At 40.9% G+C, this 27,209-nt stretch overlaps 1 protein-coding gene across 4 annotated transcripts; it reads left to right on the forward strand.

Moving 5' to 3' along the window:
• Positions 1-803: 803 nt before the first annotated feature.
• Positions 804-27,067, forward strand: med12 (mediator complex subunit 12). Of its 4 annotated transcripts, none has more exons than XM_089021908.1 (42): positions 804-957; positions 3,385-3,489; positions 3,570-3,761; positions 5,472-5,631; positions 5,712-5,887; positions 6,080-6,190; positions 6,657-6,932; positions 7,148-7,294; positions 7,378-7,477; positions 7,579-7,715; positions 7,818-7,949; positions 9,252-9,378; positions 9,485-9,774; positions 10,370-10,543; positions 10,887-11,031; positions 11,277-11,395; positions 11,627-11,770; positions 11,841-12,004; positions 12,739-12,870; positions 13,007-13,234; positions 13,324-13,468; positions 13,803-13,923; positions 14,526-14,636; positions 14,734-14,847; positions 14,926-15,062; positions 15,525-15,704; positions 15,945-16,016; positions 16,109-16,272; positions 16,802-16,963; positions 17,036-17,237; positions 17,506-17,615; positions 17,701-17,836; positions 18,483-18,632; positions 19,628-19,993; positions 20,092-20,227; positions 20,886-21,142; positions 21,352-21,426; positions 22,658-22,887; positions 22,971-23,226; positions 25,309-25,572; positions 26,621-26,702; positions 26,775-27,067. In XM_089021908.1, exons 1-42 carry the CDS (start codon positions 856-858, stop codon positions 26,810-26,812), a joined length of 6,669 nt encoding a protein of 2,222 aa, XP_088878034.1. In that variant the 5' UTR covers positions 804-855; the 3' UTR covers positions 26,813-27,067. The 4 variants fall into 4 exon arrangements, with proteins under 4 accessions (XP_088878034.1, XP_088878039.1, XP_088878055.1 ...); XM_089021913.1 differs by having other exon boundaries at positions 25,309-25,557; XM_089021929.1 differs by having other exon boundaries at positions 20,886-21,100.
• The last annotated feature ends 142 nt before the right edge of the window (positions 27,068-27,209 follow it).

Below are 27,209 nucleotides of genomic sequence, written 5' to 3' on the forward strand. Positions count from 1 at the left end.
TGACTGGAGCACGTTTTTATTCCAACTGCGAACAAGTGGCTCTGACTAAAAACACGGAAAATGCAGTAAACAGTCTTAATATAAACACGCCCCCTGCTGTATATCTGCTGGGTGAGATGCATAGTCCTCGTGCCCACCTACCCCAAAACACCCAGAAGTAAAATCAAGGTGAAAATTTTGCAGGGGGCTTGACCAGCCTGCCACATTATTATTATTATTATTATTATTATTATTATTATTATTATTATTATTATTATTACTACAACAGCTCCCTCCCCCATGTCACTCTGGAGATATCACCAGGAGAGGAGCTTCTCTTATCAAAATAACCATCTTTAGAAGTTATGGCTGCAAACTACATGCATATGCACACCATTTTGAATTAAGAGAGATTTTTACTTGAAACACTCAGAATTTGTGGCACGCGTCAACATATGACTATTTTTCAAATGTCCGTTCTCATTTGAAACGTGTATTTCTAAACTGTGTGGTGAATGTGGTCGCCAGTAAATCACGGGGCACACACACCACAATCACACTTCGGGACAAATTGGAGGGCCCAATCAACGTGCCATGCGTGTTTTTGGAATGTGGGAAGATGACCAGCAACAGCAATGTCAGACCAAACACTCACTTTGGGGCCAATATAAATAATTCAAATACTTTGATACACCTCTTGAAAAGGGTACGGGCAGAATACTGTCTTCGATGTGGAAATGTATCTATTTTTGGGTGGTCTTAGGAAACTCTCTTATTTGGAAACGGCCGACGCTCACCGGAAGTGTTTGTGTTCCTCTGAGCTAGGTTCAGATGAGCCGGAGGAGGAAAGCGAAGCACTGGCTGTGATGCCGCTGGATGATGGCTGCCTTCGGAATCCTCAGCTACGAACACCGGCCGTTAAAGCGGCCAAGGCTCGGTCCCCCGGACGTTTATCCTCAAGATCCCAAGCAAAAGGAGGTCAGATAATTCATCGTCCTTTGCATTGAAGTGGACACGGGATGTTTGAACTGTAAGCGGTTGTGACTAGCTGCGAGGCTAAATCTAGTTAGCGGCGGCTAGCCTGCTCGAGCTAGCCCCTCCAGAGACGACTCGGGCCTGGGCAATAACAATGAACAACGCCGCAAGAGACTTGTCACTTCCCCGGTTTTCGCGACAGCTCCAACAACGGGCTTGTTTAAACAGCGCACTTGTCCCGGTTTAGCACCAAATACACGATTTCAATTTAAATACGGGATGAAATGCGTTGCCTTTTTGGAAAGGAGTTTAAAAGTTAAACATCGGCTTGTTAGTTGGCTAACTAAGCGGAGCCAAGCGTGCGTTTTAACTCATTTACTTTGAACGTCTGGTCGGCCGTGACGTGGGACCTGGGTAAATGCTCTTGATCTATTATTAACCTCAGGTTATCCGTTGATGCGAATGACAAATGGATCGGATGTTAATCTGAGGGAAGTCCTGCAACATGTTCATTATAAATGATTAGTATGGAGTGCCAACATATGTTAAAGGACACATCCACCGGCCGTCCTCGTTAAATGAATGAAATAGTAGATATGTACAAAGCACAGAGTTTCTCAGCCAATGACCTGGCAGCTAGGCTAGCTGAACTTTCAGAGCTAATAAGCCACTTTTAAGCAAGATCACGGGAAGCCAGATGCACCCATCCATGTATCCATCCATACGCACATCTGTTTTCTCTCCCGTTTATCTCATCCCAGATGACCCGAACTGCATCTACATGTTCTATTTGCTTCTACTAGGAGAAGCAGAGTCCACAAGGCAAAAAAGCTGCATTTTCATGTATGTGCATAGCCAGAATGCAGAAAAGCTGCACTACAGTGGATGTGGATCGCCACATCGCCGAAAATAAGCATCCAGTCCTGCAAGTGCCGAGACTTGGGGTGTCATAATTTTTTTGGGGGGCGCGGGCCACAACGATGGGGTGCAGAGCTTTCAACCGCTCCGCTCCCAAACTCTGGAACTCACTTCCACCCAACATCCGTAACATTGACTCCCTTCCTACTTTCAAATCTCACCTGAAAACCCAACTGTTTAAACTTGCCTTCATGGTCTAGTTTAATCTGCTGTTTTACTATTTATTGTTTTATTCGTGATTTTACTGTTTTGTGTATTGTCTTTGTTGTAAAGTGTCCTTGGGTGTTCAGAAAAGCGCTTGTAAATTAAATTCATTATTATTATTATTATTATTATTGTTATTATTATAGTTATGGTTTCCCAAGGAGGGCAATTGTGCATTTTGGGAAATCATATTAATGTTTAATTATCTCCAACCATAACATACACTGTGACAACAAATTGGTGGATCACTAATTTCAAAATCAGAACTCAAGAGTAATTAATCACTGTTATTATGAATTGCATATAACAATTTGAATTTTTGCTTCAGACTCGAGCGAGCATCATGGAACTTGACATGCTTGATTTTTGCTTTCGCGGCCACATAAAATGGTGTGCCGGGCCATATCTGCCCCCCCCCCCCTCCCCTTTAGTTTGAGACCTATGGCTTTGAGAACAGTGGGAAAGCAAAAAGCATCCAATAATACTGCCTATGCAGTATTATTGGGTGCATATCTCTATGCCATTCTCACGAACTTTCCAGTGGTGCAGTGGGCCACATCCCATAGCCAAACACATAGTCCCTTACTTCCATCTTTAAAACTTTCCCAAATGTTATCAAAACTTAATTTTCAGAATTTAGTGTGGGTAACACTGGAATTTTGTTTGTCATTTGGCTTTGACATGATTCAATTTTAATATTTTTTTTATCAATAAGCCACCCCGCTTGTTGATTGACTTACTATTAGTTGTAGCCATTGTTTTCTTGCCTTTTATTTAACAAACCTATTGAAATGCTGTTGGCGATCATAAATATGATTGTGGTTCACATTGCAAATTATCACTCTGGTTTAGTTTGATGGGATCCCAAAATTTGGACATGTTTTTATTTATTTAATCATTTATTATAATTCTTTTGCTCTTTTCTTTCATCTTGATTCGCCTCCCGTGCTCCAACGTATTTCTACTCGGAGAGTGACATACCACTGCAGTAAATGTAGTCCTGGTCAAAATAAATGATCCCTGCACTTCAACCTTTTTTGTCATCAAATGATTTGAGTTATGAGAAACACGACTCCAGTCAAAGAATTTGTATATCAACAATTTAAAGAACTATTTTATATCCTCAATAAATAATATACACTAAAACGTTGACAGAATATGCAGAAATGGAACATGTTTCTTTTCATTTTCAGAAACATAAGCGTGAACAAAAATGTAGTGCACTTAATGCATGTTGCAGATACACATTTACTATTTGTATACAGCAATAGACTATCATTTTTCTGTAATATTTTTCTGTTCCTCCAGGATGAGCTAACTGCATTGAATGTGAAACAAGGATTCAATAACCAGCCAGCTGTGTCTGGTGATGAACACGGTAGTGCCAAAAATGTCAACTTCAATCCCTCCAAGGTGATTTTATTTTGGAGGCTATCTTTTAAACTCCCCACATTTAATTAGCATTCCACTTGACATTTTGTCTTATTTTACAGATCAGTTCCAACTTCAGCAGTATTATTGCAGAAAAACTGCGCTACAACACCTTTCCCGACACGGGCAAGCGCAAGCCGCAGGTCAACCAGAAAGATAATTTCTGGCTGGTCACGGCCAGGTCACAGAGCTCCGTCAATAACTGGTTCACGGATTTAGCTGGCACAAAACCGCTAACGCAGCTTGCCAAAAAGGTAAGAAAACCCCCAATGGAGATTTTATGATTTGTTATGAAGTGATTGATTAATATCGATTTAATCAGAATCGGAATCATCTTTATTACCAAGTATGTAGAACACACAAGGAATTTGTTTCTGGTAGAACACGATGCACTAGTATCATCATCAAAAAATTGCAAAGAGACACTATACAGTTCTATTTGGTTACTGTTTAAAGAGTTAATGGCAGTATCATCTGAATGAATGTATTTGCCGCTTCATCTGTTGCCTCTGATGCTCTGCAAGTTTTCCTTGATTGTTCCTGAATGGGCAGGAATAACATCCGGGCCAAGTCATTAAATGCTCCGAGAGATAAAATCCTATTTTGACATATAGTGACATTGCTTTTTTTAATCAATGGCAGATGAAAAGTTAATACTTTTTTTGCAAAAATCATATTCACTCTGTCAAGACAACAGTCTTGTACGGTCATCTTTGATAATGCAAAGGAAACTCTTACTTTTTGCAAAAATACACCACACTTTGTGCCTTTGTTATTGCTGCTATTTGGGGAACACTTAGTTCAAATTGGCCATGTTTGTGATCCGCTCAGGGTGGTCCTGCAGGATTTCCCTGTCTTAAATTGAGGCAGAAGTGATACTATGTGCCACGACGTATATGCACTTAGGAAATTCAACTGACTCTCTTTTAGTTGTGAGTGTTGCCAATAAGAACACGAGTGGTATCCTTTTGTTTGAGACAATCATGTCCACTGGTGCTGCAATAGCATACTTCAATGATGTCCTTTTAAAAAAATAACTCTTCCACTACCCCTCGAAGCTATATTAGTTATTGTCAATGTAGTTAAGTGCTTTTAGGTACCACCGTCTTGGATAAATATACTGCACTTTCTCTTCTGCTTCTTTGTGAATGGCCATCACCTGATGTCTTTTTCATGTGTCCAGCCTGTACTTGGTTGATGGCTGACCTACAAAGGAGACGGCACAATACTTTTGGCATAAATAATATGGAGAGTATTATGTTCACCAACACTTAAACTTACAACGCTATTACATTTTATTTAGTTTTATTGTGGTACTTGGGCACTCATTGTTATTGTTGTTTATTATTTTTTTTTATAAAAGTTTGAGAAAGCCTGGGAATTTTTCTATCTCTTTAGTCAACCTTTTACATGTTTGAATGATAGCATCTGTGACATGAGATAATTGCTGTACGGTTATTGACCTTTTTTTCTATCGTGAAGGGCAAATGGCGGCATCTATTTGAGAGAAGTGTTTATTTTTCTGGAGTAAATGAGCGTAAACATTTGTTTCCTCGATGATTTACCCAGTAATTATGTTTTCACTATTGCATAATTGCATTGCATATTTTTCTCTGCTCATTTTTTAAACGTGTTCGTGAATGTCATCTTTAAGCATATAATTTCTGCTCTGCAGTTTGTGTGTGTTGTGGTCGAGACATCAGCTGTAAGAAACTGTAGTATCAGTCATGGTAAATTAGCCAGGTTTTTTATCTTTTGCTTGATTTCAAAAAGGAGGTTCCTGTTTCGAGTACTGTTTATTTAATCACGTGGATGGTGCATCCGGTGATTAATTGGGGTACTGCATCTGTCAGAAAATGTGACAGGTGCCCCAGTTCAGTTAATAGACACATCAACATATTATTATATCATTTTTTTCTTTTCCCCATGTTCCAGTTTCCTTTTAACTCAAATTATTTTCGCAGGTGCCGATTTTCAGCAAGAAGGAGGAGGTCTTTGGGTACTTGGCAAAGTACTTGGTCCCCGTCATGCGCTCAGCGTGGATGATCAAAATGACATGCGCGTATCATGCGGCCATCACAGAAACTAAAGTCAAGAAGAGGCACGTGATTGATCCTTGTATAGGTAAGAAAGGTCAATTTTTCTCACCATTTGGTCTCCGCGCAATATGACTGTTTCGTTCACGTTGAAATATGTGTTAATAGAATGGACCCAGATCATCACAAAGTACTTGTGGGAGCAGCTCCAAAAGGTGGCTGAGTTCTATAGACAGTGCCCCAGTCAAGGCTGCAGCTCGCCGCTCCCCGCCACTCCCACTGATGTGGAAATGGCCACCAAGCAGTGGGAGTACAACGAGAAGCTGGCCATGTTCATGTTTCAGGTCAGCGCTTCGGATTTCAACAGTGTTTACAGCTCTGGCTTTATGTTTGATGTGCTATTGTATTATTGGAGTAATAACTTGTAATGGGTTTAATGGTATTATGGAGTTATAAGTTGATAGTGGGTAGCAGGAGAACGCCAAGCAAAATGGATTCAGTCAGTTTGTTTTCAGTGAATGTTTTTATATATTCAGGATGGAATGCTGGACAGACATGAGTTCCTGACGTGGGTGCTGGAGTGTTTTGAGAAGGTCCGACCTGGCGAGGATGAACTCCTGAGACTCCTCCTACCACTTCTACTGCAGGTAGACCTTTCTCACCTTCCATTGGCAGTCCAATTTTACTCTGTGACTTTAGCGCACGCACACACACTCAGATCAGTGTGACGTGACAGACTGTCAAGAGGTTTTCACGGAGCATCTGTGTACCTTCATCCATCATCAAGTCTTTCATTTTGTTTCTTTCAAACATCGTGACATAAGCCACTGTGTGTGTGTGTGTGTGTGTGTGTGTGTGTGTGTGTGTGTGTGTGTGTGTGTGTGTGTGTGTGTGTGTGTGTGTGTGCGTGCGCGTGCGTGTGCGTGCGTGCGCGTGCGTGCGTGCGCGTGTGTGCGTGTGTGTGTGTGTGTGTGTGTGTGTGTGTGTGTGTGTGTGTGTGTGTGTGTGTGTGTGCGCGCGTGTGTGTCTGTGTGTGTACTAGAGTCACAGAGTGAATTTTTGCTGCTAATTGTAAAATGGTAAAATGGTGTGCATTTCTTCCACTCCCCACAGTACTCGGGGGAATTCGTACAGTCAGCCTACTTGTCGCGCAGGCTGGCTTACTTCTGCACGCGTCGCCTCAACCTGTTGCTAAGCGACGGAAGCCTGGGCCCCGGCCCGGGTGGCAATCATCCGGCGCACGGCATTTTAACGCCGCAGGGAAACACCCTTCCCCCAACACCGACCTCCCAGCCGGCTGGAGGGAACCAGCCCCAGACGCCGTTCACAGATTTCTATATCTGCCCCCAGCACCGACCTTTGGTGTTTGGTCTCAGCTGCATGTTGCAGGTACGGCGCTCGGATGCCATCAAATAATTTATTGTCACATTTCATTTTATTTGTAGTCAAAATTGGCCAAAAAATTGATTGCACGTTTTAAGATGTTGAATTAAACAAACATTGTTTTGGCATAATAATATCAGTATGAGCAAAGTCATTTGCTAGTCACTCTTCCCAGTAGAGCTGCATCACTTAATAATTGTTGTGTTGTTGTCCTCCTTCAGAGCATCGTGTTGTGTTGCCCCAGTGCTCTGGTGTGGCATTACTCTCTAACAGACAGTAGAAACAAGACTGGATCCCCTCTGGACCTGCTCCCCATTGCCCCCTCCAGCTTACCAATGCCAGGGGGAAACACTGCCTTCACACAACAGGTACCTTTTATCTTGCTGTAGAAAAAAATATATCATGACTTCAAAACAAACCAGGCAATTTTATTTTCCACCATCCACTGCAGGTCCGTCTAAAACTGAGAGAGATTGAGGAGCAGGTTAAGGAGCGAGGCCAGGCTGTGGAGTTTCGCTGGTCGTTTGACAAGTGCCAGGAGACCACAGCAGGTCAAGAAAACTGTCTCTTTTGCTTCCTCTGACATTTGTTCATAGCGTGGTGTTTGGGAACATTGGACCGTTGTTTGACAATGTCTTCATTCCGTATTCAGGGTTCACCATCGGCAGGGTACTGCACACTCTGGAGGTTTTGGACAACCACAGCTTTGAAAAGTCAGATTTTAATAACTCGCTGGACTCCTTGTACAACCGAATATTTGGTTCTGGGCAGAGCAAGGATGGCCATGAGGTACTTGCCATGTTTGACATCTTAAATGTAAAAAAATAATAAAATAAATCACAGTGCTTGTTCAAGTAAACAATAATGCTTACAAAATGTGCTTTCACGCAGATGTCGCCGGACGACGATGCGGTGGTGACACTACTTTGTGAATGGGCCGTCTGCTGTAAGCGGTCAGGTCGACACAGAGCTATGGTCGTGGCTAAACTGCTGGAGAAACGACAGGCCGAAATAGAAGCAGAGGTGAGTCACTCATCCCCTATTTGCAGTATTAGCCCATTTTCGACCACATTTGTGGAAGCCTACATATGAGGGTTTACTAATAACTTTCACTGAAGAATGGCAAGATATCAGTCAAAGAGTAGTAGAAACAATTAATACATTACCGGCATGTGTATATATAATGTATATTTAGGAGAATCTTGCAATGTTAAAAACATAGTTTAAATAAAACTTGATTTATTTATATATTTTTTGCATTGGACAAATGTTGCAGTTTTACAAAAAAATACATTCTTCTGATGTAAACTGAGTTGTGTGTTAGTGGCACGTTGTCGACTAATGCGCAGATCTGCCTCACAGTGCAGAGGTCATGGGTTCCATTCTGGGCTCCGGCTTTCCTATGTGGATTTGCATGTTCTTCCTATGCCTGCATGGGTTGTTTCCATGTACACGTGTTTCGTTCCACATTGTACAAACTTGGCATGGCAGGTTAATGGAACACTCCATATTGCGTGATTGATTGTGCGCATGAATGATTGTTTGTCTGTGTGCCTTGTGATTGCCTGCTAACCAGTACATGGGGAGGCCCTTCTGCCCGACAAAAGCTGGGATTCGCCCACAACCCTTGTAAGGATAAACAGCTTGGATAATTTTGGATAGTTTTTCTGTAATTTTAATATGGAATACAGATTTTTTTTGCGGGGAAATATATTTTGCTCGAATTAAAGTTGTAATTTTACAGCAAAAAGTGACAATTTGTGAGAAATGAGAATACTTGTAATATGTACCAAAGTATACATTTGTCAAGCATAAATTCGGAATATTTAAAACATCAAAACACATTATTTTTGCATAATTAATGCCATTATTTGTTGAGAATAGAATTGTGAGAAAAGTCAATAGTTTTCTAAGAATATATTCACCTTTTGCAAGCAATCAACATTTTACGTGAATGCTCAAAATAATGAGACTGTACATGCGAGATAATGTGGACTTTCAGATAGACATAATTGGAATTTGAAATTTCTTGGAAGACCATATATGTATCCATTTTCGACCACTTCACCGATTCAGGGTCACTGTTGAGCTGAGGCATATCCCAGCTGATTTAGAGCGAGACACGTGCTACTCACAGGACAGGCCGATACTCGGTCGCACACTCTTCCTTGACAAGGCAATTATAGTGCAGTCTACCTTTTTGTGCTCAGTCAAATGAGATTTGGAGACAATGGATTAACCCGGTTTCAATCATCCAGAACTAGTATGTTTGGCAATTTTATAACAGGCGTTCAAAGATTGTCTTTCTGTATGTGTGTGAGTTAGCGATGTGGCGAGTCTGAAGTGGTGGATGAGAAGGGCTCAGTGTCGTCAGGTTCCCTTTCCGCTGCCACGCTTCCAGTCTTTCAAGATGTTCTGCTCCAGTTCCTGGATACTCAGGCTCCTACACTAAGTGAGTCTCTAATCATATCATCTGAGATTACAGCTATGAGAGAGGATTTGAAACAGGGAAGAGACTGGAATTAAATTATTTATAACCAATTTTTGTCCTCTTTTAGCCGAGCCTGGAAACGAGAACGAGCGAGTAGAATTCTCCAACCTGGTGTTGCTCTTCTGCGAGCTCATCCGCCACGACGTCTTCTCCCACAACATCTACATGTGCACACTCATCTCCCGCGGCGACTTGTCCTCTGAAGGCCACCTGCCGCGCCCGCGCTCACCCAATGACGAGCCTTCAGACGACTCTGATCGCAAGGAGCAGGATACAGGCAGTAGCATTAAGACTGAGGACACTGGCTTGTCAGAGTCGATGGAAATCGACCACAACTCGAGTGCCAATTTTGACGAGGTATGCCGTAATATTGAGGGTAGAGCTGGGAAAGAATTTTCATTTGACAGCATGTATACTTTAAACCACAACCCCACACTATGGGTGCAAATCATGAGAGCTAGTTTTTAGAAGTACAGTCAACGTAGCCAAATTAATTAGCTGTGATTTAGCCATGTTGCCTGTCAATACAGACTTGTGGACCAGTTGAGTTTGACGGGCATCCCATTTTGATATTTAATAGCTCAAATTGTAATTAATTGATTAATTTGATTAATTAAACAATTAATTCATTCACATTTGTGTTTATGTGAATATTTTGACAAAACGGGACATTTTTGACACAGAGAGGAAATACTCATTTGTACCTAATCTCTAAAGACATATTTGTTTATCTAGAGGGGTGCTGAGGGCGGTTGCTGGAACAGTCAAACTTTAAAAGGTCGCTTGGTAGGAAAAAAATAGTGAAACTTTGTTCTATGCTCTAATTAATGTTGTCTTTAAAGAGGATTTTTTTTAAATGAGGGGTATATGTTAAGACCATATAGCCTGACCCAAATCAACGGATATCTTGTGTGTACTGTCAGCACATATTTAATCACAATCTTACTTGCAGATGTTTTCTCCTCCGATGCACTGTGAGTCTAAGGGCAGTCCTTCTCCAGAAAAATCAGCACCTGAACTTGAGAGCAAAAACACTTGCAAGGACAAGTGCATGGACCCCGCTTTCCCCCAACTATATGAGCAGCCACGGCACATTCAGTACGCCACACACTTCCCTATTCCTCAGGTGAGAAGAAAATGTCTCAGATTACACTTGGAATAATAATCCTATTTATTTTGAGGGTTTAAATTTTATATTCCTGGCTGTTTTTTCCAACATTATTGTCAGTGATTGGCGAATATTGTCTCTGACAGTGTTCTAGCTACATATCCTTTTTGTGTTTTACCCTGGAATTACCTTTATTTATTCAGTTTGTGTTTTTACTTCCAAAATATCAAATCTAATCGTATTTGAAAAAATATGATTTCATGTAACCTCTGTTTGCTCTGACTGAAGTTATCCGGGTCACTTCAAGCCCGGTGGTTTATTTGCTCCTATCTCACACCTTACCATCTCTGCCCCACTTCAGGAGGAAAACGCCAGCCACGAGTGTAACCAGCGGCTCGTCGTCCTCTACGGCGTGGGCAAACTGCGCGACGAGGCCCGGCACACCATCAAGAAGATTACCAAAGATATCTTGAAGGTGCTGAACCGTAAAAGCACTGCAGAAACAGGTATTTTTGACTCCAGTTCAGTGATGAGTCATTTGTTTTTCACTGTATTCTGCACTGAGGGATGTAACAGCCTTTATGTCTCCAGCCAATCTCTTCCTCTACACAAAGATTTTCTCTGAGTATATTTCTATAAACGATTGAAGATATTTCTATAAATGACCAATCACTTTTGAAGATTATTTGATTTCTGTGAATTTCACCCCTTCAGGCATCATGTTGTTTCACCAACCTTGTGTATTGTAAAGGTGGCGAAGAGGGCCAAAAGAGGAAAAGGAGTAAGCCAGAAGCCTTCCCCACCGCAGAAGATATCTTCTCCAAGTTTCAACACCTTTCCCACTTTGACCAACACCAGGTCACCTCACAGGTTAGGCAGCTTCCGTTGATTTTTACAAATTAGCTATAGTGTGACATTTCAGCGTAGCTCATACAAGCGGAATGAAACAATCGTATTGGGTGACGCTTTTGAATGCAACAGGCATACTTGAATGCAGCTTGAATGTATAATGAGTATTTTGTCTTTCAGAGCCAAGGTAACCACTGTTTTTATTTATTTATCTGTCGATTGATTGATGGATGGATGGATGTGTGTGCACAGGTGTCCCGAAATGTGCTGGAACAGATCACCAGTTTTGCCTTAGGGATGTCTTATCACTTGCCTCTTGTGCAGCACATTCAATTTATCTTCGACCTCATGGAATACTCCCTCAACATTAGTGGCCTCATCGACTTTGCTATTCAGGTAACTCCACTCGTTCAATTTTTAAGTGGTTGCAATGGTGACTTTGTCAATCAACTGTTTGTTTTTGTAGCTTCTGAACGAGCTGAGCCTGGTGGAAGCCGAGCTGCTGCTCAAGTCCTCCAGCCTGGTGGGTAGCTATACCACCAGCCTGTGTCTGTGTATCGTCGCTGTACTGAGGAGGTACCATTCCTGCCTCATCCTCAACCCCGAGCAGACGGCACAGGTTTTTGACGGGTACGTTGCTCACGAACCTTTTGATCATCATCAGCAAGTGTGACAAGCAACATACATGTGTTAAAGTTGAAAGTCTATCACAGTTATTCCAAGACAAGGTGATACAACAAAATTAAATGTTCCTATACCATTACTATAAAGTGTCCTTGAGAGTTTTGAAAGGCGCTGAGAAATAAAATGTATTATTATTATTATTATTATTTGTGTTGTGAATGATTCAATTTGTCGCAGCAAAGGAACCAGAAAATTATTCATGCCGAAACAGATTTATTTATGCTATCTATGCGTTCACCTGTTGCCAATCAAACAGCAGAATAATACCTTGGCGTTTAACCAAACAGAACCAAATTTCACACTAAGTGCCTTTTTTCCCCAAGTATTTTGCTTTTGGTTTTGTTTTCGCAGATTTATACAATTGTCACTGAAATTGCTGACTGTCAAAACATTTTTGTGAAGCCTTAGCAATTTCTTCCCCAGTAGCTGATTACATATACAGTAAAGTCTCGTTATATCGATATTCTCGGGAGTCCGAAAAATATCGATATAACCGGGACTATCGATATATCCGACCCTGCGCGCATGTAATTTTCTCCTTGCGTGCATAGAAATAGTATTGTAATAAGCGGGACTATCGATATAACCGATATCGATATAACAAGACTTTACTGTAATTAATACTAACATGAATGTAAAATGTGCTTGATTGACATTGACTCTGTCAAATGGTATTCTAGGCTACGAATTGTGGTGAAATCGGGTGTGAACCCAGCAGACTGTTGTTCGGCTGAGCGCTGCATCTTGGCCTACTTGTATGACCTTTACACCTCCTGCAGTCACCTCAAGAATAAGTTTGGCGAGATATTCAGGTATTGAATACATTTCCGACTCATAATATACATTAGTTTGATCTATTAAAATGCATATTGAGGACAAAGATGTGTGTAGAAATGGTAATGCAAAAAATAAAATAAACACATTTGATTTTTTTCTCTCTTTTTTTAGTGAATTCTGCTCCAAAGTCAAGAACTCCATTTATTGCAACATCGATCCCTCGGACTCTAACATGCTCTGGGACCCCGTGTTTATGATGGAGGCTATCGCCAACCCCTCGGCACACAACTTCAACCATTCCATGGTAGGCAAGATCCTCAACGACAGCCCAGCCAATCGCTACAGCTTCGTGTGCAATGTGCTCATGGACGTGTGTGTGGATCACCGAGACCCTGAGAGGTACTATATTGGAAATTGGAACTGGTGAGGTGCAATTGGCAGTAAAAGCAGTTGATGATGGAGTTGGAATTGGGATTTTCCTTTCAAAGGGTGAATGATATCGGGATCCTGTGTGCCGAGCTGACGGCGTATTGTCGTTCCCTGAGTGCCGAGTGGCTCGGCATCCTCAAAGCGCTCTGCTGCTCCTCCAACAACGGCAACTGCGGCTTCAACGACCTGCTGTGTAATGTCGACGTATGTTCATTCATTTCATTGTCACTGTACAGGTAAACACGGAGCCTCTGAAGTCAAACATAGTGCGCTCCCTGTTACCGGTTAATTTCCAAGTGTTCAACTCTAAATTGTACCCGTTTTCAGCATTTGACTTTGTGTTCACTGTATTGACAGCACAGTGGAATAGTTCTCTGCACATCTGCCTCATAGTTTTGATGTTTGCGCCTTCCTATAAAAGACCACTGTAAAGACAAATGATTGTGCTCCTTTTCTGTTTTATATAGTTAATCTTGTCTTTGTTAGATCTTAATTGCTGATTCTTAGTTTTTCTAAATGTTGCACCTCTGTCCCTCAGGTTAGCGATTTGTCCTTTCACGATTCCCTGGCGACCTTTGTGGCCATTCTAATCGCAAGACAGTGTCTTCTCCTGGAAGACCTTGTTCGCTGTGTGGCCATCCCATCCCTACTCAATGCAGGTAACTAACGCAAAAAGCATATTTCCTCAAATAGTGTCTGTCCAACTAATAACTGTATTTTTTGAACTACAAATGACACTTGATTAGCTAAATTTCGCCATAAAAACAAATGTGTACATGCTTTAGTCATTTTTGTCTAATAACCGCTGGCTCCACGGTATTAACAGGTGTATTACCTATATTTTAAACCCACGTAACACAATGTCCCAAAGACAATAATGCCAGATGCAGATATAGTTACAGTATCTCAGACTTTTGTCAGACTTTTGTTGCCACATGCGGTCTCAAATTCATCCTGGATTGCACAACAGATGCATCTTCAATTGCCTGCATATTCATGGTGATAGCAGATTCCGACACTTTCATTAGGCCATTGTGAAATGCTTAGGACCATGTACTAAGAATGGCTAAATCTATTGACGGCTTGATGCTCATCAGTAAAAATCCCCAAATAAACAGTATCACATTAAAAGCTGCAGGACTCAAAGTTTGGGAAAAACATGATACAGTGGTCCATTCAGCCATGCTGTGGTGTTAGCTGCTTTTACAATGCCAAATGAAAAAATTCAACTCATGACATGTGAACTTCCCTTTTTTTTTAGCCTGCAGCGAGCAAGACTCTGAACCAGGAGCGAGACTCACCTGCAGGATTTTGTTGCACCTTTTCAAGACTCCGCAGCGTAACCCTGTGCCCCAGGATGGCATTAAGTCAGGTTATAAAAGATACAATAATCCGAATCTAAAAATATGTTCATTTTGTATTGCAATTTACCAACCAACTAACAAAACAACAATACTCATAACTTACAGATAAATCTTCCGTTGGTATCCGGTCATCATGTGACCGCCATCTTTTGGCGGCATCACAGAACAGTATCGTCGTGGGGGCAGTTTTTGCTGTCCTCAAAGCCGTCTTCATGTTAGGTAAGGGAGCATTAAGAGGGTGGCCTTCAAGCACCGGCAATCAAGAATGTAGATTTTACATCAGTCTCGATGTTGCAGGTGATGCTGAGCTAAGGGGTTCCGGAATATCTCACTCAGCTGGCCTCGATGACCTATCAGAGGGCCGCAATGTCTCCATAGAAACTGCTAGCTTGGATGTATATGCAAAGTATGTCCTGAAGACCATCTGCCAGCAGGTCAGTGCATATGCCAGAAAAAAGTTCATCAGTCGAGAAATGTACAAATGTACAAACATTTCACTTACAAATAAGTGTGCAGTCTGAAGAAGAAATAAATGATTTTTAAAAAAAATGTCTTTGAAAACATTCAATCAGCAAATGAAAAATATTTTCTCCGGTTCATGATCTACCATGCCCTGCAGCCGTTTACGGTCAACTTTTCAATGAATTGACCTCAAACTCTGCTTTGGTAGAAAGAAATGATGATGACAGCATATTCATACTGTACTCATATTAATGAAGTAGAAACAAACAAAAAAGTAATACAAGAGCGTCATTGTGAAGGAATTACAACAAAATTCAAATTTACATGAAATTAAAACAGATCATTGCCTTTGGTGTGAAAGTTTAAAACCAACGTGACGAAATGACTCTGCCAATGTATTTTTCTGTGCTGACCTTTCGGCTCCCTCTCTACAGGAGTGGGTGGGGGAGCGTTGTCTCAAGTCTTTGTCTGAGGACAGCAGTGCCCTTCAGGACCCGGTTCTGGTCAACATTCAAGCCCAGCGGCTGCTGCAGCTCATTTGCTACCCTCACCGGCAGCTGGACAGTGACGACGGCGACAATCCTCAGAGGCAGCGCATCAAACGCATCCTACAGGTTCGCCTTCTTATGTAGTTGTGTTGAAAGATTACTGACTGATGTTCTTATATTATAAACTAGTTGCTCTGACTATGCAGCCATTTTTGTAAAATGAAGCAATTTTAAGTGTTCGCACAGCCATTTTTGTAAAATGAAGCAATTTTAAGTGTTCGCATTTACTACTCTTCTCGTGGTAGTGCCATGTCTTAATCTCCACAAATGAAGCAGAATCAATATGAAATAACAATCTTCTTGTAGAATATGGACCAATGGACAATGAGACAGTCATCTCTGGAACTTCAGCTGATGATCAAACAGAGCACAAACAATGCAAGTTGACTTAATTGGATAATGGACCGTTTCAACTTCGTCACGCCCTTCACCGCCATTTCTACAAATGTAATATTATATCCCTATTACAGGAGCTCTATTCTCTTTTGGAGAACATAGCCAAGGCTACAATTGAGGTGTTTCAGAAATCAGCTGAACTGAACTCCAGTAACCCCTCAGGGAATGGCGCAGTGCTTCAAAGCAGCTCTGCGCCGAACAGCAGCAGCACTACCGGCAAGATGACACCTATTTTAAGGTAAGTGTGTTGCTCAGTTTTGTGCAGACAGAATCTCTGACTAGGCAATATGGCCGTAAAATAAAAAGCACCAAAAATATATTTATACAATTTAAGATTCAATATTTGTTTTCTCTTTGTCAATAGACAAAGCAAATGACATATTTAATTCACTTTTTTTTAATTTTCTGTGATTTGCCTTTCTTCCTCCTGATATCAAAACAGCTTTTTATGTTTATGTTGACTAGCAATTTTGTGAAAAATAATTGTAAGAGAGGTGGTAAGATTAGCTAAATAGCATGCCAAAGTTGCTCATTTTGCAACACTGGCTGTACTTTTATAAGGTACATCTGCACTGGTTGCATCCAATTTAGCACGTCAGCAGGGGGACATGCTGAACGACCAAAAATGCTAAAAAAATAATGTTGACAGATGAGCTTGTCAGTGGATAACATTGATTCATTGAAGAGTCTTAATAGACACCAAGACACTGTATATATGTATATAATAATGTGGTGGGCTTAACATTATTTTGTGCCATCTGCTTCAGTTCATCAGAGCGATCGGGTGTTTGGCTTGTGGCTCCGTTGATAGCCAAGCTGCCTACCTCAGTCCAGGGTCATGTTCTGAAGGCAGCTGGAGAGGAGCTGGAGAAAGGACAACACCTTGGTTCGTCCTCACGAAAAGAGAGGGATCGCCAGAAGCAGAAAAGGTAATAGACAATTATTTTTCATCATTGAATGCTTGAGCGAACATTGATATTTTTCCCCTTCTATTTTTCCAGTATGTCACTGCTGAGCCAGCAACCATTCCTGTCTTTGGTGTTGACCTGCCTGAAGGGTCAGGATGAACAGCGGGAAGGTCTTCTGGCCTCTCTCCACAGCCAAGTTCATCAGATAGTCACCAATTGGAGAGAGGATCAGTATCAAGACGACTGCAAGGCCAAACAAATGATGCATGAGGCACTGAAACTGCGACTCAATCTTGTAAGGATGCATTCATAAAAATGAAATCAATCTGGATCAGAAACCAAATGCTATGGATACTACTTATTAATGGATTTTAAACTTAGGACTATTATGTTATTATGATGAATGTTAAAACATGTCAGCATACGTTTAATCGTTTGTCCATTACGTGTTGCAATGAAAGGATATTCATGCTGTAGGTGGAAAACATAGCTAAGGTAGTTGCCGCTTCCATTTTGTCAATGATACATGAACGTTAACTGTATTCTCCCCCTGCACTAACAAGGTGGGCGGCATGTTCGACACGGTGCAGCGCAGCACCCAGCAGACCACCGAGTGGGCCGTCCTTTTACTCGACATCATCAGTAGCGGAACGGTGGATATGCAGTCCAATAAGTGAGCCAAGCTACTTAATTACCACTGTCATTAATGTGTGCATATGTTACATGCTGCCAACGTTTCTTTTTCCTCTCCCAAATAGCGAGCTCTTCACAACTGTACTGGACATGCTGAGTGTTCTGATTAATGGCACCTTGGCCGCTGACATGTCCAGCATCTCTCAGGGCAGCATGGAGGAGAATAAGAGGGCCTACATGAATCTAGTTAAGAAGCTCAGGGTAAGAACAACACCTCTTCCTTCTCCTAGCTAGAAATATCATCACATGTTACTTCCTGGGTTCATTTATCCAAAAGAAGACCCTAATTGGGAGCATATTTTTAAGTGGTGTCTATAGTTGTAAATATCCATTAACTAACTTGAATTATGAAGCACTTCAGTATTTTAAATTGGAGGCAAGAAATGAAAATTGAACATTTTCAAGTCAGTCCTCTTGCATTCGTTATGAAATGGCAGCAACTATGCATCTGGTTAAGGACTACCGCAGTAACTTCTACCGGACTACATACGCTATCGTGCATGTATGTATATAATGCTTGAACTTGCATCCATTCATTCAATTTTGTAATTTGTTTTCATAATGTGACCTGCATCCTTGAAAACGGGCCGGTTTCTTATTAAGACATGAAAGAATCACTTCAAAATTGGTGACTGTATGGATGTTTTTTTTTTTGGTATAGCATTTGGCCTGGTGTGATACATCGGACTTCTTCTTTTCCTTTTATGGTGCTTTTATTCCCTTAAATTGTGCAATATTTGGCATTAAATCTGCAAAAGTTCCGTTTATCTTCTTTCTCAAATGTTTAAACGTTTCCTCACCACACATAATCAGCATATTTATAAAATATTTATATTGGCATCCGCAGAAAGAGCTTGGGGATCGGCAGTCGGAGAGCTTGGAGAAAGTTCGCCAGCTGCTGCCATTACCCAAGCAAACACGTGATGTCATCACATGTGAACCTCAAGGCTCTCTGATTGACACCAAGGGGAACAAAATAGCTGGTTTTGAGAAAGAGGTAAGCTACAGGAGAATAACTATTATCACTGAGCTGTTGTTCTCAAACTGATGGTCAGCATCATGTGGCTAGCGGTTTGATGCTGTATGCCCACAAAATATTAATGCCCTCAAGAATCCTATTATAATTGTAGCATCAATTCAGCTTTTTTTCCCCATTAATTGGTTATATATTCAGCTTTTTTTCTAATCAATCTCATTCAATTATTGGTTAATTGATTTATTGTAAATATTAAAATAAAAATGATGATATTTTTACCTAACAAGTTTAATTTAGCATTTCTGTGTTGCTTTTTTACGAAGTCATTGATCAGTAATAATGAAATTAATGCCAGTCATATTTTAAAATGAGAATGAATAAAATAATTTAAAAATGTAATTGTATTTTACATCCACAATTTTAAATAACATTTTAAATGTCATTAAATAATTTTTCAACGATTATTGGATGACCATAGGTTTACCGTAGGTCGGACCACCCTGGACCACCATTAAATTAAATTGCAGTAAAAAAACTTGTCCTGTGACTGTAAAGTTACCTTGAGAGTTTTGAAAGGTGCTTAGAAATGAAATGTATTATTATTAGTATCATCATTTGCTAACTATTTGCTATCTATTAGCTATCTGACTGGATAGCTAGCTACCTAGATAGCTATCTATTAGCTATCCAGCTAGCTGGCTGTCTAGCTAGGTATCTGTTGGATATCGATTGGCTAGCTAGCTAGCTTTCTATCTGAGTTGCGTCCGCGTTGAGTGAACGCTAGCGCGTGTGGCTGCCGCTATTCCCACAGAAATACTTACCTGTGTATCCTGTGACTGTAAAGTGACCTTGAGAGTTTTGAAAGGCGCTTATGAATGAAATGTATTGTTATTACCAATAATTATAAATAATTCAACAGAAAAATGACAATGAATTATTTAAACCTAACTCACTAGACTACAGACAACTTGCTGTTGACTTTACTAATGCTGAATAAAAGTATATTTTCCATTTAGGGGCTTCAAGTATCAACCAAGCAGAAGATCTCCCCATGGGATGTCTTTGAGGGTCTCAAACACTCGGCTCCTCTGTCATGGGGCTGGTTCGGGACGGTACGCATGGATCGCAAAGTGACCAAATTCGAAGAGCAGCAGCGCTTCCTCCTTTACCACACGCACCTGAAGCCCAAACCGCGCAGCTACTACCTCGAGCCTCTCCCACTGCCACCCGAAGAAGAGGAGCCACTGACGCCCATCTCGCAAGAGCCTGAAAAAAAGATGTTGGAAGTGGTGAAGGTTGAGAAAAACGTGCCCTCTGTGCCCTCGGATTCTAACAAGAAGAAGTCAAACAAGAAAAAAAAGACTCCATCGGCCAAGACAGAGGTTCATAAAGCTGTTTCTCTTTTGTTGCAATGAAATGTCAGGGGAAAAATATCATAGCTGTGTAAGTATTGAAGTTGTCCATTTTTACTTTTCAAAAGGATTACGTGAACCGCACGCCTGGTGTGAGCTACGGGACAAACATGCCACCGGAGCTCATGCAGAATCCCTACAGCAGGTTGCCCTACAGCCAGCAGAGCATGGGCATGTACACACAGAACCAACCTCTTCCTCCTGGTCAGCACTCAATTCCAGAACCTTTAAAAGCAGCATATCATGGCTTTTTTTGTTTGTTGATTTTAGTTTTATAGTTTTATACTTTGAAACTGCTCCCATATGTTTTAATGAAACGTTTCTGGCCTTCTTCCATCAAAATAGTGCAGAAAAGAGAAAGAATTACAGCACACCCCAAATCCACTGATAACTGTCTCTAATCACGCCATATAACATTTTGCCAAAAGACACTGAAAAACGAAAGTCAAAAAATGGAATAACTAACATTCAGTCACCGCTTTCCTTTATTCTCCAAGCTCCTCCATAGTCTCCTTTTGCGCTGACTGACTCTGCCTCAAGGATATCTGGCTGTCGTGCTGAAGTCAGATTTTATTGTTTTTGTGTCAACACGAAGTCGTACTCACATTGGCACAGCGCACAATTGATGAGGTAAATTGTGACTTTGTTGTTATGTCACAGTTCCCCAAAACTTGGTCCAAGGGCCTTTAATAAAAGGGGATTAGTGTGCTATCGTCTTGATCCCTCTAATATGCCATTGGAATTTCATGAAGACAATTGGGAAAAGTTTCAATTTGTGGAGAAATGTCATCATATGTCTCCTTTATGTCATGCTTGCTCCATCATCTTGTATCACACGCTTAAGTGGGTTCTCCTCCCGCAGGAGGACCCGGTTTAGATCCCCCTTACAGGCCTGCTCGCAATTCCCCAATGAACAAGATGATGACCACGCGTCCCAGCTACCCGGGCATGATGCCCACCATGCAGGGTAACATTCCAGGCATGATGGGTCTGGACAAGCCATACCAAATGGTCTACAAGCCTCAGCCTAACATGCAGCAGAACCAGATGCTGCGTCACCAGCTGCAGGTCAGACTGGTGAGTCAGGCTCCACTGACAGGTCAAACTGCTCCTCACCAGGTAGAGTTCATTCAATGCTCTCGTTAGTAAGGTCAAATAGAAGTTTCTTCCATGCGGGGGTTGATCTGTGTAAAGTCTAAGTGCCTCATTAAAATGTGCTTCAAAAGCTTTTTAAAAAAAATCACCCTGGTGTTGAAAGACCTTACTGGTGTTTTTTCTCCCAATCAAGGAACTATTTTCATTGCACGCTTTCTATGTATTTGTTTCAGAATCACAGCATTATTGGCCAACAGATCAGACAAATGGCACCCAACCAACCATACACTTCAATGCAGACATCTCAAGTAGGTTTGATTTCCTGTCTCCTATCTTCTAAATTTGTTAAACCAGCTACTGTAGCATATTAATGGACACCGTACTTTTAAAAATAGTGGTTGCCCCTCCAATCAAAAATGATTTAAAAAAAATTTCTTCTATAAGAAGTACACGCCGAAATATGTCAGGTAATTAAACAACCAATAACGCCAATGTCTGTAAGAAAATAATCCGTTACAAAAATCTTCTATAAAATATTAACTCCTTCACTGCCAGACATGTGCAAAAATGTGTCCACTCCAGTCCAGAGTTTTTATCATTGTCACTCGAGACCCACAGAATATTGAGTTTTAGGACTACATAAACATTCAATACATCGTTAGAAACCTTCGACTCTATTCTTTCATCAGAAAAAAAGTTCATTCTTAAATTATATGGGTCTGGGGTTATGTGAGTTTGAAATGAGGGTGACTGTCCAAAATACAATGCAATACAGACATATTGCTTTGTATAGCACTTTAACAACAGCTGAAGCTGGAACAAAGCGCTAACATAACTTGTGGAAGTGAAAAAAAACATTGCCAAAGGCCAAGGCGAGCTCTTTATTGGCACCCAAACAAGAAAAAAAAACAGAGTTAATTTGGGAATAGCGCTCTACGTCATATTTTCAATTCCGAGCAAATTCATGAATGTCAGTGAATGAGTTAAAGTACTGTATTTTCCGCACTATTAAGCGCACCGAAATTTCCTTTTTTTTTTTCAAAAGCTGATCATGCGCCTTATAATCCAGTGCGCTTTATATATTGGAAAATGATTTAAAATATGTCAGGCATCGAAGGTGCGCCTTATAATGTATACATCTTATATATGGAAAGGTTTAAAAATATGTAATTCATTGAAGGTGCACTTTTTAATCCGGTGCACAAGGAAACACGGTATATTCACCCATTTGGGGAAACAGGTAATAGTTGTATAGTATGTTTAAGGATTAAACTATATGGGGTTATGGGGTTGCTCATAAACATTTGCCATTTGTGAAAGGCTTTGTCCTTATGCAATAATGGTGGGGGGCTGATGTGATATGGTATGATATCATATGATATATGATGTGATTGTCAAAGGAGAGGCCTACCCGTTTCAACAGTTGAGTAAATAAACATCCTTGGATACTATTTTCAGAAATATGTATGGATTTTATCAAATGTTCCGCTGAGGTCACATTTTGCATATATCATCCTCCATTTCCTCTTCTTTATCCAGAATTTATCTCAGGGTTACACGTCATATGGCTCACACATGGGGATGCAGCCGCACCCGTCCCAAGGTGGCGCCATAGTTCCCCCCTCTTACGGGAACCAGAACTTCCAGGGCGCCCATCCGGGAGCCAACCCGGGGGTGGTGGACCCTCTGAGGCAAATGCAGCAAAGGCCCAGTGGTTACGTTCACCAGCAGGCGCCGGGATATGCGCACAACATGCAGAACGCACAGAGGTCAGTTTGTCCTACTGTTCACCTTGTCAACCGCCTTGATGAATACGCATGTTGCATTGTCAACATCTGCCATTCAACCTCAGGTTTGCCCACCAGCCCATCCAGCAGAATCCCGTCATGCACGGTCTCGGTCACATGGGAAGTCAAAGCGGCCCTCCGGGCCTGAGGCCCAATCAGATGCTGACAGAGCAGCAGCAACAACAACAGCAGCAACAACAACAACAGCAGCAGCAGCAACAACAACAACAGCAACAACAGCAGCAACAGGCAGCAGCAGCACAACAACAACAACAGCAGCAGCAGCAGCAGCATCAGTACCTCAGACAGCAAGCACTTAGAGTATGTAGCTCACCCAATCCTTATTCATTTAAATTTGGGGTTCCAGTGGCTCCCTAAATTTAAAAGACATTGAATCTATGAATCTATAAAAAAAAAGCCTAAATTAGCATTATGGTTTTTAAAAAGAAATATTTTAACTCATTCACTGCCAATCACGAATGTATTCGGGAATTGTAAATATAATGTTCATGAATTTATTCGGGTTAAGTTTTTTTCTTGTTTGGGTGCCGATAAACCGCTGGCCATGGCCTCTGGCAATGTTTTTTCCCTTCCAAAAAGCAAGCATTTCCCTTTTTTTCCATGTTACTGCTTTGTTCCACCTTCAGGTGTTGTTAAAGCATTATATAGACCAAAAGATATCGCTGGCGCGTGGGGCTGCCGCTGCTCACCCGCAGAAAAAATATCCTGTGACTGTAAAGTGTCCTTGAGAGTTTTGAAAGGCTCTTATAAATGAAATGTATTATTATTATTATTATTATTATTATTATTATTATTATTATTATTATTATTATTATTAGTAGTAGTAGTAGTAGTAGTATTGTATTTTGGACAGCCGCCCTCATTTCAAGCTCATATAACTCCAGACTCATTTAATTGAGGAATTAACTCTTTTTTTTCTGATCAAAGAAGAGTCTCAGGATTCTTATGCTGCATTGAATGTTTATGTAGTCCTAAAACTCAATATTCTGTGGGTCCTGGAATTTGAGTGACAAAAACCCTGGCACTCGAGTGGACACATTTATGCACATATCTGGCAGTGAATAAGTTAAACGTTAAAATAGTAACGCGTAGGTGTGATTTTTAGGGTTGTATGTAGTCCCTAATTAAACTAATATTCTAGCAAAAAAATAAAGTACTGAATTACTCTTATGGGAACATCACACACTGACGATTGTGGAACCAATAAAATAATAATGTGCCTTTGCCTTTAAGGACAGATGCATGCTATTATATTTTTGTTAAGGAAAGTCAACACTGGACATTGAGGACACCTCGAACAGTGGAGAGTTGGTCTTGAAGGACAACCGACGTCACTTTTTTGTTTCCTAACTGACATCAGAAAAACGTTTTATAGCATCTAAAATACCCAAAACACGCAGTATGATATTTTTATTCAAATGCAAAACACCAATAAAAATGACTTAAAGTGTCCAAAATCTGCAAAAAAATGAACTGCGAAATGTATCACCAAAAAAAGAGGCAGAAAATAGCGACCAAGCTCCGTGTGAGGAATTAATCAGCCCGTTTCCATAGGATGATAAATTCCTTACTTGGTCGTCCTCTTCTGGCTCTTTTTGGTGCAACATGACGTTTTCAGACCAAACAAGTACAGCAAAATATATTGACGTGATGGAAGGACTGCTGCAATGTGTCCTTTTTTCGGTCCTTCAGTGACGTCACGTCCGGACTCGTCACCAACTCAAAAACTAGACTTCCTGAATATTCAGCGCGAGTCTTAAAACGTAAAACATAGCTATATGCGGTGGAATCTTTGTAAAATACGCTCAGTAGAAGTCATTTGAAGCCATTTTACAAATTATGGACAAATTTGTCAAGAGACATCGGTTGTCCTTTAAATGTAATTGCAAATGGAATTAAACGTCTTGAATTTAACTTGACTTAACCTGAAGGAAGATCATATTTTGGACTATTATCATGCATAACTGGAATTGTATTTCTCCGGACGAGTTTTGTAAAATGGCTTCAAATGACTTCTACTGAGCGTATTTTACAAAGATTCCACCGCATATAGCTGTTTTACGTTGAGTTGGTGACGAGTCCGTACGTGATGTGACTAAAGGACTGCCCCTCACCGTAAAAAAGACGCATTTTAGTGGTCCTTCCATCACGTCAATGTATTTTGCTGTACTTGTTTGGTCTGGGGACCCCGTGTTGCACCCAAAAGTCGCCAGAAGATCATATTTTGGACTATTATCATGCATAACTGGAATTGTATTTTGGGGAATTGCAAAGAAATGTCAAGAACAAAGGCAGACTGAGCAAACTTCCCCGCACATTTTTTTCAATGAACAAAAAAGGAAAATGAACACAATTAGAGCATTTGCAAATGTTTCCATGCAGCAGCAGCAGGCCCAACAACAGCAGCAGCAACAAGTCCAGTCGCAGCAGGTTCCTCCACAACAGCAGGTTCCTCAGCAGCAGCAGCAACAACAACAGCAGCAACAACAACAACAGCAGCAACAGCAGCAGCAGCAGCAGCAGCAGCAGCAGCAACAACAACAACAGCAGCAGGTGTCAGGCGTGCCTCCACCAGGGCAGCAACAGAATCAGGGCCTGGGCATGCAGCCACTCCCTCCGCAGCAACCCATGGTACGACCCAGCACAGTAAGACTCTACACAGTGTGTTTGTGTATTCTAATGATTGTGTGTCTGTGTTAATAGAGTAAAATAGTCAGTCGATCATCTTAAATACATAAAATGCGGCGGTCAAGTTCTTTTTATTTTGTTGGATGATTTTGCCGTTGCGATGCGCTGTTTGGGAAGAAAAATAAGGCTGTTTTTTTAGAATCTGAACCTTGGCAAAAATTGATTCAATTTGGCAATCACATCAAGCCTAGCAAAAACGTTTATATTTTAAAGGGGTATTTTCCAATATGCAAGTACCCCAATGTCTCCAGGGTTGTGAGGTCCCTTGACAGCTGTTCACAGCTTCAGTTAAAATGTACTTATTTACTTGTACTTAATGAATTTCTATTCACTGCCAGACATGTAAAAATGTGTCCACTCCAGTGCCAGGGTTTTTGTCATTTTTACTCATATTGCAGGACCCACAGAATATTGAGTTTTAGGACTACATAACCATTCAATACAGCGTAACCTTAGACTGTCTTCTTTCATCAGAAAAATAAGAGTTAATTCCTAAGTTGTATGGGTCTGTAGTTCGCTGAGTTTGAAATTGGGGCGGCTGTACAAAAGGCCAATGTAAGCACTTTTAGTATGTAGCTCACAGAAACCGTGGGCGGGAAAAACATGGTGACCCCGACGTGATATCAAATTGAGGTTTTTGTCAACAGACAGAACATTGGGGGGGGCAACAGATTTCACAAGGTCATAGGACAATTATCCTCCAAATTGATCTTCTGTCGGTTGGCTGAAATCAAGGCTTTATCGGCACGCCCCCGCAAGAAAAACCAAAACACGAACAAAATTTTGAATGACGCTCCAGACGTTGTTCGCAGATGACCAAGAAGAACATGATTGAAATTTCCACTGACCCTTATAAGAGCGCAGTGGAATCTTACTTTTCAGTTTGTGTGGTTGAAATCTGTGGCTTTCCCTATCAGTGAAATGCATTTAAATTTTGCATGATATGTGAATTCAAAGCTGTTCCTGGTGCTTTTTCACTTATCTGTATTATACGTGTTCCTTGTAGTTCCCGCGTCAGGGCATGCAGCAGACGCAGCAACAGCAGCAAACGGCCGCTCTGGTCAGACAACTGCAACAGCAACTCTCAAGTCAGTCAGATTCTCGTTCGCTTATGTAATCTTCCCGCACATCATCTTTATATCGAACCCTTTTTTTAACAGATACACAACCAGGACAAAGCACCAATTCATATTACTGACCCCGACAGTGCATAGCTGTGACCGCGTATATATGAAGAGGCACAAATCCAGCGGGAAGTCCAATGCTGATGGCGAGAAAACATCTTCACATTGCTTTTCTCACTGTCAGGTTATGGAAGCAAGATGGAAATGGAAAATTCTATGTAAAAAAAAAAATGAAAGGACAACAATAATAATTTTTTTCCTGTATTTTATTTCACTTTGTACATTTTTTTTCAGTTTTGTGTATTTCTCATTAAATCATGTGAAGTTTTTGTCTTGTGTTGTTTGCATCCTGTATTCTGTATTTAAGTTGAATCTGAAATGAAAATTTTGACCAACCCAAGAGCATTTTTTTTGTTTCAAATGGACCAGAAAATGGTTGTAAATGTTTTTTCCTGTTTGTTTATGTAAACG

The sequence above is a fragment of the Hippocampus bargibanti genome, linkage group LG02, assembly GCF_051943395.1.
Source record: "Hippocampus bargibanti isolate YZ-2025 linkage group LG02, ASM5194339v1, whole genome shotgun sequence".
In the NCBI taxonomy this organism is placed as follows: Eukaryota; Metazoa; Chordata; class Actinopteri; order Syngnathiformes; family Syngnathidae; genus Hippocampus; species Hippocampus bargibanti.

Coding starts and splice junctions, on each gene's coding strand:
- med12 (XM_089021908.1), top strand. CDS start 856: ATGATGGCTGCCTTCGGAATCCTCAGCTACGAACACCGGCCGTTAAAG. Junction 14,637..14,733: donor CCAGGATGGCATTAAGTCAG/GTTATAAAAGAT, acceptor CATAACTTACAG/ATAAATCTTCCGTTGGTATC. Junction 16,964..17,035: donor GATCGCCAGAAGCAGAAAAG/GTAATAGACAAT, acceptor CTATTTTTCCAG/TATGTCACTGCTGAGCCAGC.